A 15741-nucleotide genomic window follows, 5' to 3' on the forward strand; every position below is an offset into this window, starting at 1 on the left:
TACACAAATATCAGTTCAGTCTTGAAATTAGTTTTTTTTAAACTTATGAACAAAATTAACTTTATATTTACTATTATGTTTCACTATTTTTTGGCAACAATTAGCGCGGAAGTAATGACAGGCATTATGATAAATAAAGTAACTTAAGAAATAAGTTTTTAAAAAACAAAGACTATGGGACTTAGGTCAGTATGATTACTATTACTCAGAACTTAGGACGCTGTATCACATTAGTGGTTTCAGCACCAAAAAATTCAGTGGACAGATTTGTGTTATAAACTATATTGGGTCAAAATCAGATATTGGTTGCTCGAAGGTACAGATAATAACATGTAAAAAATGTAATAGATGAACCTTTACTTACTGATAAATTCTTAAAATAACTAATAATACTTATATGTATTTTTTAAATAATATAAGTCTAACAGTATGGGAGGAAAATTCAGAGCTAACATTTGGAAATCACCCCCGATTGGTGTGGGGTCCGCTTACGAAAAAATGCGGGTTAAGAAATTCTAATTTCTCCATTCAATCGCGTAAAATGCTTATTGTGCGACATACATGAATGTGTGTTTGTGAGTGTTCAAAAATGAAGCGACCTAATATGGTTTCTTCGTTTAGTAAAAAAATGAGTTAAAAGGCTGATTTCGCCACAAAATAAAGTGTTAAAGAAAAATTCTACCTCATAAGATGTATAAATTTCCATGGAATGTGTTTCTCTTGTAGATTATTGATTCGGTTTTAGGAATGAAGTTCTGAAACGAAAATGCTCAAACTATGTACATTTTTTGTATGAAGGAAATGACAGTTGCATCACTTGATTGTGAAGTTATAAACCATCTCTAATGTGTATACATAAAAGTTTCATATAGGACCGGCAGCATATAAACAACCTTTACTTATCTAGGGATCATGTAATAGTTTTGAGACTCTTGATTGGCCAGCTGACGAAAATGCGTCGGCCTTGTTTATTCTCCCATCCAACGCATGTGAAAAAATGTCATTCCTCAGAAGTTCTGAATTTACGTTTCAATGTATTTAATCCCCTACCCTATTTCGGACAATGTATAGTGGATCTTGTTTCGAAATGAAAGAATAATTAAAGTATGTAAAACAAGCTACTTAGGAGGTGGGTGATGTTTTTATGTAGTAGCCAATCAGTAGTCTCCAAAGTTTTACGTGGTCTCTAGCAAAGTAAAGGATGTTTATATGTGACTGGCATAGCAATTGTTTTTTCTTTCAAATAAAGTTTGTTTTTGAGGAGTTCGCTCACACTAACGGATTGTCACGCTTTAATGGTCGAATTCAACCTTTGAGCTTTGGTGGCTCGTCTCTGAGTTAGAGGAGCGTTTCTCCTCAAAAGTCTGAGACACTCCTTGTCGCAGAGGATCCTTCCTTCCCACAGATGGTACCTGTCCCCCAGCGACAAGGGTCCGTGGCACCTTGAGCAGATGAAGCATTTCAGGTGATAGGCCAAGCCTTGAACTTTCATCACCATCTCGTTCGCTGGGATCGTCTCCCGACAGGCATGGCACTCGCCCTCTCTGCCAAACAACCTGTAAAAGTTGAGAAAAAAATAACAGACAATATACGTAGTTTGACTCTTGATGACGTTAAATGAAAAATTAAACGATTCTATTTCCTAAAATAGAGTTGTAGAAGACCATTTGAAGAAGCAGAATCTGAACAAGAACAAGCTAAACTCTTTCAAAGGTCTAAGGTAAAGTCGATAAACTCATCAAAAGAAAATCTGTGCTTAACGGGGTTGTTTCCATCAGTCAAAAGTACTACTTTTTGTCACTAAAGTTGATAGAATAAGCAAAAAAAAAAAGGGGGGGGGGCAAGGAAACACTTTTACTTTAAAACGTTTAATTTTTAATTAATTTTTTAAAATGTCCGATTTTTCAAACAAAGCGTGGTCTTTATGGCGTCACAAATGATGAACTTTGGCGCGCTATCGCTATTCCACTGGCACGCTGAATGCTTACGCTTACTGTCTACCGCGTTTCCACGATATAATAATCAAGAAGCGAACTAAAAATTGCGTTCTACGCTTGTTATCAACCATATTGTTGCCAGTACATGTGAGTAAAGAAGCGAATTAAATATTGCGCTCTGCGTTAATGGCATCAGTGAATGACATTTCATGGTTTGTAATGTCATGCGTGGAGGCGTAAAAAATGAAATTGAATCTGCGCAACGATTAAAATTATTTTTTAAAATATTAAATTTTGTCAAATTATTAAAAAAATGTCAGGTTTTTAAGCATGTTCTTTCAAACAAAAATACTTTTAAAATTTCGGAAACGACTCCATTATGCTATTATTTTTAGCCATAATGTGAAAAATGGCAAACTATTTATATATATATATATATACATTTTTTATTTCGTTCTAACTATTCTAGAAAAAAAAAATAGGTCAAGTCTCCTTAGTTTCTCCTACTGCTAAGAGTCAAAATTTCCCATGTGAGTTCAAAGCATTAGGGGGGGGGGGGGCTCCACTTTTCCCCTATGTGAAATTTTCAACATGGAAATTACTTTAAACGTTAAAGCACGCCTGCTACACTTCTTAGATTAAAAGTGTTTGAAGAAAGGGGGAATTGATTTATTGACTGGGTATCCACTTAATTTTTAATGACCAAATCGTGTTGCCAAAAATACGCAGAAATTAATGACATGTAGAGGTACACGGAAGTAATTTATGAGAGCAAGGAAGGTAAGCCTTTCATTAGGCCGGGAGAAAAATTAAGAAATTAATTTGTTTCAAACTCATTTTCAGACAAACGAAGGGAAACAAAATGAGGATAATGTTTTGAAAGGTCTAAGAATTTTGTCCTTTTAGGAGTAAAATCATTCGCTAAAATACAAAGATGAACAGCCATCGAAAATAAAAAAAGAGCCTTATAAAATAGAGAAGTAATAGGTTTTAGACTCGCGAGAGCTTTGAGAAAATAATAAAACAGAAAAGAAAAAGAAGTCTCTTCGTCTTTTGTATTCGGAAACTAGTAATAACGTTCTTTATTGAATACCGGCTGCAATTTCATCGAACAAAAGTGATTTCCCATCGAACATCGTGCATCTTTTAAAAGGAAAGTAATTTATTTTTACTTTTCTTTGCTATTTTAACTCCGCCTCGGCGATTTGATTTTTAAAGCCTGATGGGGAAAAGTTTCTAATATTGCCCGAGACTTTTAAACATCCGCCAAAACGACTTTTTAAAAGCGGCCCTTCCTTTCATTCGCGGAGGCAAATATTTCTCACCACCGCAGTGGCAGCAACGCAGATTAACGCTCCTTGCCAGAGACTTGTAAATTAATATTTGGAACTCGCTAACAGTCTGCGGGGGTTTTCCAATTTCCCCTTCTAATTACGACACCTCGCGTGCTTTAGCCCATGAGCTGGATTTTATTTGCTTTCAATTTGTTGCAAACGTGTCTTCGGCCCCTCCTCTTGCGCCATTTTTTTTTTCATTATTTTTATTATTCTCTGGGAGATTTTTCTGCGAAGAAGAGGCACACGGGCGACTTTTAATCATCTCCGCAGACGAGATTGGTTCGGGAACGATGTTTAATTTGAAGTCGGTGAATGATTGAAGGCAGCTTCAACGAGTATGAGCTCCCATTGTTGGAGGACGCAATAAACGCTCGCCTCGTAATTTTGGGGCTCTATTGAACTTTCGATCAGTTTCCCCTCCCCAGGAATTCTCGCGTGTCAAATTCGCGAGACTTTTTCTTTTTTTTTTTCGGTATCTGACTCCTATTTTTTCTTTCATACAATTCTCCATTTCAATTTTGTTTTTATTTGCCGACTCTTACGCGACTGCAAATGAAAATTAGCCCAGCGAACATGACAACTCTAAAGAGTTCCATTTCAATTTGACTTGCGAAAGATTGCTATTTACGCTTGAACTAGTGTTTTAAAAATTAGTTTTACCTTCGTACATATGTGTGCTTTTTTTGTTTCTCTGGTTAATGTGACAGAATGATAAATGCCAGAAGGATAAACAATTACTCAAAATTTAACTTCAAAAATTTTTAGTGTAAGGAGTATCAAAATTGATTTTGAAGTGCTAATTTGTGGTTCAAACTGTCTTCTAAGATTTATTTTAGGAATGACTGGAAGATGGGAGATACTTAATTTCAACGTGACATAATCTTTACATTGAAGAAGTTGTTATACAGCTCCAAATACGGGTTGTTAAGCATGAAGCTGCGAGAAGCAGAGGGATGTAAATGGAATTTTTAAAGTTTCTTTTAAAATGCGTTTCCAGTTCATATCCTAGGTAGGCTTTCATTGAAAATTGTTTCTGTATCAGCTGTGTTTCCGCATTCTACAAGGGCTACTACTATCACCTCTTGCCCCAAAAGCAGAGAAGTTCTTTTACCATTTGTACTGATTAACTCTAAATTTTTAATTTTGGCACTTACATTCTTCTGCTTCTCACTGTCTCGTATTTCCTACAAATTTAGGGGAGACCAGGGATAGTTGGCGAACTTTTTAAGCTTTATTTTTTAAAGGTTGTAAATAAAGTGCAAAATTTTTATTTTATTGCTTGAATAATCTGTATAGTATGAGCAATAAAGTCTTATTTTTGTTTTGACAGTGCGATGCTTTTTCTACTTTTTACATAATTTTTTTGAGAACCTTCGCAGAGTTCACACACTTGCCCAGTCACAGGGTAAGTTGGCGAGCCGTATGGGGTAAGTTAGCGAATCGAGAAAATCTCATAATAGACAAAGAAAGTTTCACATAAAGCCTCAATGATGCTTCAAATAAACAAGTTAAACTTATCAATGAATTTAAAAAAAACGAAATTAGTATTGTAATTGCTTTAAAATTAGGTATGCTACACCATATAAAAGGTTTAACTTTGATTTTAGAAGTAAATACTGAAAAATGCATACAATATTTGAAATGAACTATTCAGAGATTTCTTGTATGTTTTGGTGACTTTTTGTGATGATTTGTTTTTTCTGCTGCGATTCTTTCTTCCAGAAGAGCCTTTCTGACTGGAGTATTAAAGAGCATTGCTGTAAACCTCTTTCGTTTCCTTCCTTTTTTGATCCGACCCTCTCCAGTTTTAAGATAAGGTCGTATATGATCTGGAGTAATGCTCAGAGACGTATGTGGGTTTAGCTGAGACATAGCGCTATCTTCAGTAAGAAACTCTAAATCTGAATTATTGAATGAAGTAGCATCTGAACCTGCTGTAGGACAGGTACATCCAGTTTTACTACTTCCATCCAATATGGTTGCTGCTGGGACAAACAGATTCACTCATGGATCCAGGAGGTTGGGAGTCTGTCCGATCAGTGACATGATCGACAGCATGAACTTACAGCCCTGAAAAATGTTTGAATAACTGGGAAACACATCAGTTCTTTTGAAACCATTCATAATATTTATGGGCCTTACTTCTTGTGGAAAAGCAACTGCTACCACCGTTGGTACGTCGTAAATCGTCATTGGCTTTCCTGGATTATTCACCATCCAAGAACCACAGGCGGAATTAACATACTTTTTCAATGGGCCATGTAGACTCTTACCAAGAGACAGCAACTTATGGCTACAATGTGGTGGGAAAGAGAGTAGTGTTTATCATATGTTTAGAGTAATGTAGTAGTTTCCTTACGAAAAATCAAGTTCTTTTATTCGCATGGGAGTCGTCAATGTCTAGTAAGAGAATCAGACGTTTTTCTTTGAACATCTAGTGCAAAATCCTTTAAGAAATCTGGAAACATTTCAGCTGTCATCTACCCACTAGGGAATGCACCATACATACATCTGGGGAGGTTTTCCTGTTGTTGTTTTTCTCTTGTATTTTCTCATTTCCGGAAAGAAAAGCACGTATGTTCGCAATTCCATAAGCATGTCTATAAAAAATGATAAGCTCAAGAATAGCGTAACTAATGCAATTATTTCATTAAATGGACAATTTACAGAATTTAAATTTCAATTGTTTAATGTTTTGACTCTAAAAAATTAACTTGGGGCAATTATGCGAATTCGCACACTTATCCCGAAAAAAGTTCGCCTACTAGCCCCAACCCGCTGCGTTGAAATCAAGTTACACCGGTTTAAAAAATTGTTTCATAAAATAATTCAAATAAGAGGTCATTTGTTGCGTAGAAGCATGGGCTAGTCAATATTAATACCTTTTGGTAAATTACTCTACTATTATATATTTTATAGGAAAATAACTAGGGATGAAAAAATTACTTAACACTGCGAAAAGACAACTTTCTCTCGTACAACACGTTCAGTTTGGCAGATTTCACTGGAAATACACACAGTAGCGAATCAGCTACGTGGTTACGTGACAGCTCACTCAGAGTTGTCAAACCGAAAAAGGGAAAATTATTTAACATTCGCACACTTACCCCTTCGCATACTAGCCCCGGTCTCCCCTATACTAAGAAGAAGTTCTTAAAATGAAATCAGAACTTTCTTTCTAGGGCTGGCAGAACACGGGAACTGAAAGCGTTAACAATCAAATAAAAATGAATATTCTGATGTATATTCATTTATCTTTATATTTTTATTAGGGGGCAGAGCTCCCTGCTCGCCATATTTTAAAAATCTTTTTTTTCTTTGAACGCTTTGAAACTAACGGATGTTTGAACGATGAACGTATAATATGCTTGTATAGTTTGAACTTATAACTAAACAGGAATATCGACTGTATTCATACCATTTTATTCAATTAAATAAAGTTTTTTTTGAAAAATACATGTGGATAGAGAAATATCCATCATGAAGATGATATGAAGAAAGATACTTAAATAGGAGGCAGGGTTCTATCTAAAAGAAGTTTCCTTATATTTGAAGCTGGGCCATTCCATTTGGTGGAACGGGACATTTTCCAGTACATTTTGTTTTATAAATTCAAATAAAACAAGCTAGAAATTTTGTTTTCGATAGCAACAGTAAGGATTTGACACAAGAGCTCAGTAGAACAGCGATTCCCAACCAATGGGCGGCGGCCCACTAGTGGGCCGCGAACAGCGTGTGACTGGACCGTGGAATATTGGTCGAGAATCTGAACCAAGATAAAACTTGGGATCTTAATTTTCCGTTTTTTGCAAAAATTCACTTATTAGGTGTACCGTCACTCAGAAGCTCTTCCTGGCTCATGGCCAATAAGGAACTTTAAGATTTTTCATATTTCTTAGAAACCTTCGCCTGCAATTGAAGATGAAATTTAATGAAACAGAAACTCCTTTAAAGAAAATTTCCAAAAAGCTAGTATTACTTCAAATTTCAATGTAAAAATCCTCCCCCTTTGTTGAACTTGCACGACTAACCAGTGAATTGAGACACTTGAAGGGCTTTTTGACAGCCTACCTATTTGAAAGAGACTTTTCATTGCAGTCTTTTGAGAGACTTTTCATTGCAATCAGACTTTTTGACAGCCTACCTATTTGAAAGAGACTTTTCATTGCAGTTTTGACTTTTCATCGCAGACAGACTTTTTGACAGCCTACCTATTTGAAAGAGACTTTTCATTGCAGTTTTTTTAAAAAAATAATATAGAAATGCATTGAATGTTGCGAGTTATTTGAGACGAAAACTATCCAGTTTCAATCCGAAAATTGTTCTTGCACAGTATATCTATATCAGTGGTGCAACATCATGAAGGGAGAAGGTGATTAACATATCCCAGAACTCTTGTTTTTAACACTCTTTCAATTCTAATACGGTGTAATTTACACTTAAGGTTAATTACGAGTATATGCCTCCCCTCCCCCCAGAAAGTTAATTTTGGTTGTGAGAATACACAACCAGAGCAATATATAGTAGTTAGTAGGCCGCAATGGCATTTTCTGCAAATCTGGTGGGCCGCACAACTAAAAAGGTTTGGAACCGCTGTCGTAGGACAGTAAACTTATCGTTTTTGAATAAAATAATTGATGAATATGCAATAAAATGCCCGTTCTGTCACGGGAATTTCATTGCATGTTGTTCAATTACAGTTAACTCTCAATAACTCGAAGTCCCAAAAGACTTGGTAAGCATTCGAGTTATTGGTAGTTCGAGGTACGGGAAGTTTCCACAACAGTTTCAAAAGTTTGTGACCCGATGAAAACTGCGAGTTAAAGGAATATTCGAGTTATAAACTTAGAGTTATAACATAGTTCTTATGCCCAAACCTTTACTGTTGCTATCAAAAATAAAATTTCTAGCTTGTATTATTTGTATTTATGAAACAAAATCTTGTGACAAAACTATTCAAAATGTTCCGTTCCATCCCATGGAATGGCCCAGCTATTTTTCACCGTTTTTTGAGTTAACATAATGGCGTTGTTTGGGTCAAGTTGATACATCCACGCATGGCTCAAGTTGATACCAAGTAATATTTTAACTCACTAGATTAAAGTGTTCTTTTCCTTTTTTCAGAAATGTGTATGAATGATCAAAAGAACTCAAAAGAAGGAATCTCTTTTTGAAATATTCGAAAAGCGTATTTCGAAGAAGATAAGTTATACTTACGAATGTTTTTAACTGTGCATCAGATTTCCGTTTATCATCAAACTGATGATCAAAATTTCAAACATTTTGTGAATCTTCAAAACTAACTGCTTTAAAAGCTTTTAATTTGTCGCTTACTACGCCAGCATAACAGCTGATTCAGTTGTTTTGACCCATTTTGGGTATAGTTAATACATTTCGAAAAACTTAAAAAAAAAAAAAAAAAACATAATTATAATATGAAAATCGGTAAACAAAGATGTTGAAATCATTAATTGGCAGGAAAATAGTGATAGTATTTCAAGAAATTTAATTTTGTTACGTAACATTCGTAACAAAAATTAGAAAAATCAAATGTAAAATGTGTATCAATTGTACCCAGTCTCCTCTATTTGAAATGATTTGCAGGTTGGAATATTTTATAAAAGATAAATGACAAATATCGCGTAAGAATATTAATCTATGTAAAATGTTTTACGACAAAAGCGTTTGGGTTTATTTTGAAATTGTTTGATTCGACGACCCAAATTTCTCTGACTTGTCAACCATGAGCGTTTAAAATGTATATGAGAGGAATTCCCCTCCCCCCCCCCAGTAACGACTCTTATGTGACGTTGAATGTCGTTCTTTCCGCCTTTTCCCGCCATGAACTGTTTCGCACTCTTGGCTTCCTTAAGAGGTTTTCCATCTCCAGCTCAGTCACTTTCCAATGCCGGGCTGATGAAGGCTAATAAGCACGAAACTGCAGTCCTCGGCTGGAAATGACTGAGCTGGCGGTGTATTTCACGTATTTCTGCTTTAGCCCTGGCTAATGGGCGGTAATTTACTGAATATACCTTGCCTCACGTTCAATCTTCGAGTTGAACCGAATCATTGCTTCAGTCACTCGTCTGGTCCGCTAATTCTATATTAGCTACTAGTTTGTTTCGCACTCTTGGCTTCCTTAAGATGTTTTCCATCTCCAGCGCAGTCACTTTCCTATGCCGGGCTGATGAGTGCTAATAAGCACGAAACTGCAGTCCTCGGCTGGAAATGACTGAGCTGGCGGTGTATTTCACGTATTTCTGCTTTAGCCCTGGCTAATGGGCGGTAATTTACTGAATAGAAACCATGTTGTTTGTTGCGTCGTTATGGATACAATTAGAAATGTCCTTGAAACTCATATCAATGTCTTCAAGAAATATAAAATCATATCAAATACATCTTGATAAAAATTTGACTACGTCAATAAAAAATTTTGTCTTTATGTGAAAATTGGGTTGCTTCCCATTTTTCAAAAAAATAATTTGAAAGGGCATGGTCGAAAACATGGGGTGAGTTACATTTTTTTCTTAATTTTGACTCATTTTCTCTCTTATAAAATAATATTCATTTCATAATTCATTTTCCCAACAGTTATTTTTTAATTCATTTTTTAAAATGTCCGATTTTGCAAACAAGGCGTGGTCTTGATGACGTCACAAATAATGCTCTTTGGCGCATTTTGTACCGCGTTTCCACGTTATGATAATCAAGAAGCGAATTAAAATTGCGCTCTACGCTGCTATCAACCATATCGTTGCCAATACATGTGAGTAAAGATGCGAATTAAATATTCTGCTCTGTGAATGGCAACACAGAATGGCATTTCATCATTTGTGATGTCATCGGCAAGAAATGTAAACAATGGAAGCGCACCGATTTAAGTAATTTTTCAAAAATATTAAGCTTAAATAAATTATTTAAAAAATGGTTAGATCCTATGTTTTTAAGCATGTTCTTTCAGAAAAAAATACTTTTGGAATTTTGGAAACGACCCCATTTTCGTTCCACTAATAATTACGCGCAGCGAAAAATCACCAAAATGGCTGTCTTCACTTATGACGTCACACGCAGAATCATTTTGTTTTAGAAACGTGACATTAAAAAAAAATAATTAAAAATTAAATATTGGGAAAATAAAAGGATTTTCTGCCTCCATTTTTTTTTCTTTTTTTGTTTATTCCATTCAGAAACTTAACTTTGGACTGAAGGAAATACACCCAATAATTTCAATTAATTCTAGACATACTTTTTATCAATTCTAGTTTTATTTATTAATAATGTTCTCTTTGCTTGTTATTACTGATGCCTGGAAAAATTCTTAACTGTAATAAATGACTGGAAAAAAAAGAAAAAAGGATAACTCTTCGACAGTTTTTTTCCCTCACATCGAAACCACTTGTGGCAGCTCTAATGTTTTGAGAGGGCGCGGACACCAATAATGCGATGTCTACCCCAAAAACGCTTTTCTCGTGTTGACACTTAATAAAAGGAAATTAAAGCGGAACGCTTTTTATTCTGTAGCTGGCTTTTGGCAAAAACTCATCTCTTTGCCGAAACGGCTTTGTGTCATTTCCCAGGCTCGCAAATTTTCCATCCCAATATATATGGTAATGCAGTACCACACAGAGGAAAATGGCTCCTCTTTTAAGCTCCGGGAAACAGGAAAATATCAGGAATGCAGCAGAAAACGTTAGACTCGCCTATTAAATCCATATGGGAAGGGCTGAGTTTTAATAACTATCGAATCGATGCTTCCATTTCCCTGCTTTTTGTAAGGTTTTCGCATCAGTATCATTGCTTGAGGCAGAACGAAAAAGACACACGTAAAATGATGTACGCGCTATTTACCGATACACATGTATTCGCTTATGCATTAAGTTTTTGATATTTTTCTGCTTATTTATGTATCAACCAACATGTATGATCGCTTTTAATTTAATAACCACACATAAAGAGCCATATGTAATAACCATTTATTTTTCGAGCAATCACGAATTGCTTATTATCGACCAAAGTTGATATTGTAAGAGGTACAATTATGGAAGCAAAGGGCAGCTTCCTTCCATTTTCCAAAATATGGTCAAAATACGTTCAATCATTTTGAAACGCGTAAATACATCGGAATTCAAAAATTTGTACGAATCCAACAATTGAAAATTAAATACATAAAAACAAGGAATACAATTCAAATTCGTTTCTGACAAATTAAAAGTTTTCGCAATCAAGAATTGGAGCCAGGTGGTTACTCTATGATTCTTCAAGTTATTAATGCTACACAAATTTTCGTTCATCTTTACATATTTGTTTTTTAATTCGTATTAAACATTAAAATAAACATTATTTTATATTTTAGAGGCTTTGAAGGAACCAACTAATATTTAGCGTCTGCAGAATTGATCATTTAAAATTTATTTATATTCGCAACTCCAGAGCTCGAATACGCTACCTTGCGGTGACTAGCAATACTACTGAGAAAGGTAAAACATTCCATTCCACGTGTTTTCTTTGGGGTGAATTACAGGCTTCAGACAGTTTATGGTGTAATGTAATTTCAGAAGACTAGAAAAGAAAGTTTCCCATAAACACGATGAAACATTACTGTCATTCACTAAGCTTCAAAGCAAGTTAAAAGTTACGGCATTTGTTTTACCTTTTTCATCCGCCATTAGACAGCGGCTGCAGCGCCCCTATAGTTTATTGGAGTTGCAAATTTTTATTTCAGCTGTAATTTCTTTAGTGGCAACCCTTGGCTTTGTTTATTATCGTTTGTTGTTGGAATTTTCATTCTATTCCAAGAAAGATTAAAACTGATTTATAAAAAATGGTTTAAAACTTTCAACAATGAGACGATCTATCATTTCACGTCAAATTTCTGAAGCTGCAGAAGTTAAGTTTTCGTTACGAGTGGAAGAAATTAACTTCATTGAAGATTGGGGAAAATATTGAAATGAATGATTTCGTATATGATTTAGATTTACATATATGCGAAACAAATGGATGGGAATGGGAGAAAATGAATCGTCGGATATGGAGGATGATGATAAAAATATTAGAAGAGGTTATTATGCGCTTCAGTAGCAAAGAAATAACTGCCTTAAAGAAGTGAAGAAAAACTGGTTTCTAGAAGTGAATCAAAACGGTTCGAAGAGTTGAAACAACTACGTATCGTCGGAAGATCCAAAACAGTGGCTTGAACAACTTTCATCACGTAAAAGAAAACCAGAAAATGGAGTCTATGAATGCATAGACGAACTTGGTGACTACCTATCGAAACCAGATCGGGCTTGTCACGTTTGGTTTACAATGGGGTTGTTTCTGAAATTGAAAAAAAAAATATATTTTTCTAAATGAACATGCTTAAAAACCAGGGCTGTGGAGTCGGAGAGTCGGAGTCGGACTGATTTTGGGGTACAAAGTCGGAGTCGCTTGAAAACATGCCGACTCCGACCTTCTTTTTTTCTTTAATTTTCACTGACTCTCCTTGCATTTTTTAAAAAACTGACAACCAGTTAGTTTGATTAGATGTATAAAGGCCTACTAATAAGAAAATAACTGTCGTTGTGGCAACCAGCTGGCTTGATTGTTTATCGAACTCTCTGCAACAGCTCCTTACGCCGTCCCCCAAGTTTGCTTGTTTTTACTTTCTTCTATATCTAATATATAGAAGAAAGTATTGGATTCGTGCAAATTTTCGAATTTCGAATTTTGACGGATTCGAACGTTTTGAGGTGTACTGAGTCCATTTCGACTATTTTTGGAAAATGTCTGTCTGTCTGTGTATGTGTGTGTGTGTGTGTGTGTGTGTGTATATGTGTCACGTCTGTGTGTGACCAGTTTTTTGTGGTCGAACGAAATTTGGTAAACATATGTGCCGCTATGTGAACTTGTGCCCATTGGTTTTTGGCGCGAATTCCTCCAAGGGGGGGGGGGGTGGAACAATGGGACGTTTTTTGAGTTACGCGTGCTTGCTATTCCTCAGGAAGTAACTGGCGGAATCAAACAAAATTTGGTCCATATGTTGCCATTAACAGGAACAGGTGCTGATTCAATTTTGGTGTCAATAACTCAAACGGGGGTTGAGCTATAGAACGTTTTTTGTCGTCAATTGTGACTGCTGTATCTCAAGAAATAATGAACGGAATGAAAGAAAAATTTATCGGCAAGTAGCCCTTAGTGGGTATAAGAGCTGATTTTATTTTGGTGTCAACAGCTAAAAAGGGGGTAGCGCAATCACCCGTTCTTTTTTTTCCATTGTGAGTGCCCTATCTCAAGAAGTAATTCTACGTTCTGGTTGAAATTTGGAATATGTGTGAATCCATATGTAAACATGCTTCGGTTCAATTTTGACGATAATCGCTCCAAGAGGTGTTGATTTTATTTTTTTTGTAAAAAAATAGCTTTATTAATGCAGCAATAAGAAAGATAAATCGTAATAGATTGTCGTCTGCGTATTTCTCGTGATTTTAATTGTATGGAAATGATCGGAAATATTATCTCAATGATTTAAAATTTTTAACTGTTGCCATGTTATGTTTGTTAACAAATAAAATATTTGTAATTAATTCAATCAAGGCTTTTAAAATAACTTTCAATTTTCGCTCTTTGCTTTGCTTTTGCAATAATTCAGACATTGGGATGGTCGTCAAGTTTTTGCATGTGTAATTTTGTTTTTGTTGGGAATATTGCTTCCTCGTCAAGCATGGGGAGGGATCAGAAAAAAAAAAAAATATATAGAAGAAAGTTTCGTGATGGCCACAACATACTAGTTTGACTTTATTTAACTGGATAGCAACTGTCAGCAAACAGTTTTGTTGCCTAATATTTTCTAAGTAATCACTTTCAAACATATATATATATATATATATATATATATATATTACTTCGATCTCAGCAATAAAAACAGTAAAAGTAATGTAGGGTCAGTGCTCCAGTAGTCGGCCACAAAGACATAAAACTCCTTATAAATATTATATGAATAATTCAAAACCGGATATGACGCATTCCCACATTCATTTACCTGTCCCCAATTATCATCCAATAACAGTTAAGTCGTGGGTACATTTTCTTAAGTAGTAACGAGTCATTTTATTTTAAATGATGTGCCCGTCATCCTACTTTACGATTATGCTTATTATTATTATTATTTTTTTTTTTGTTAAATTGAAACATCATCTTTAAACGTTAAGTACCCTTCATTTTTTTTCATTGTACAGTAAATTTGCTTTTGCTTTTGGTTTAATGGATTGTCAAACATAACGTTTTAGTTAAAAAATAAACTCCCTCTTAGACTCAATAATTTTTAGAGGGGTGGCCGACTATTGGGTACTGAATTTTTATGCATTTCCAATAGTCGGCCATGGCAGATTGATCACTAGTTCTATACTGTTTGGTTGATATACCCAGAAGTCGACTACGTCCTTAATATGGATTTTCTAATGTTCAAATATTAATTAAAATCAAGTATTGACAAAGCGACAATTTAGCTGTTTTGAGTAAAAATTCCCTTTCTAACGTTATTTCTTCTAAAGAAAATGCTTAAATTTTGTGCATTAACTTTTTGCCACAAAAAGAGTCGTTTCATCATTTTATTGCTTCTAATGTTGATTTTAGTTTAGAATTCTTGAAAACAGGTGTTTTACATTCAGGCCATCGTTGTGTTTAGAGTAAAAGTTCTATTACTTAACGTGTCATTACCAAATGGTGATTTATCGTCTTTCTTATCAAGCCATCTTACGTTGATGGTTTGATTTTACTAAGACTAATTATTTCAAATGTTGGTAGCACTTTTTATTACTGCTTTTTTTGTAACCAAATATTTAATTCATTGGATTTTCTTCTCCAGGAAATCAAAATTTATTTGTTGTTGAAAATAATGCTGACTTTGCTTTTGAATTACGTAGATAATAATTCCATTTTTGTTTATTCATCGTTTACTAATATTCTTGTTGAACGCTGTATGGTTATCTTCATGACACCCCAAATTTCTCAATTTCAATTTACTTACATACAGGTCCGTAATTTGGGCAATCAGGGGGGGGGGAGGGCGATTAACCCCTCCTGATTTTCACAACATAATGAAATTATACATTTTTGCTTCTATTTTAGTTGGAGTCGGATGTTTCAAAATGTCGGAGTCGGCCATTTTTCTTCGGGGGGGGGGCCTTGCCCCCCCGAAACGTTGTCACTGATTACTGAAGCAAAAGTATCTCCTTATACACCATCACAACAACCCTATGCTTCAACAAGAGGGGCAGAAAAACCTAAGTTCTCTAATATCAGAGGATTTTTGCGAGACACATTTGTTTAACAAATGTACGTACATGCTGTACTAAAAGTCCTGAAGATGAAATTCACATTTCATATCAGTCACATTAATGTGATGAAAGATTTAGGAGGTATTTGTGTGGAATTTCCACACAAATAATGGAAAATATTTGTACCATATTGACTATTGTACTGAGAAAATG

The 15741-nt window shown here is 35.0% G+C and overlaps 1 protein-coding gene across 1 annotated transcript in view; it reads right to left on the minus strand.

The window, feature by feature from the left end:
- Nucleotides 1–1130: 1130 nt before the first annotated feature.
- LOC129234451 (LIM domain transcription factor LMO4-B-like) overlaps nt 1131–15741 on the minus strand; it is a 56735-nt gene continuing 42124 nt past the window's right edge. Inside the window, exon 3 of the mRNA XM_054868454.1 lies at nt 1131–1556. Within this exon, the coding sequence (XP_054724429.1) occupies nt 1286–1556 (271 nt within the window). The 3' untranslated portion in view covers nt 1131–1285. The remainder of the gene's footprint in view (nt 1557–15741) is intronic.

The sequence above is a fragment of the Uloborus diversus genome, chromosome 1 (assembly GCF_026930045.1).
Source record: "Uloborus diversus isolate 005 chromosome 1, Udiv.v.3.1, whole genome shotgun sequence".
Lineage (NCBI taxonomy): Eukaryota > Metazoa > Arthropoda > Arachnida > Araneae > Uloboridae > Uloborus > Uloborus diversus.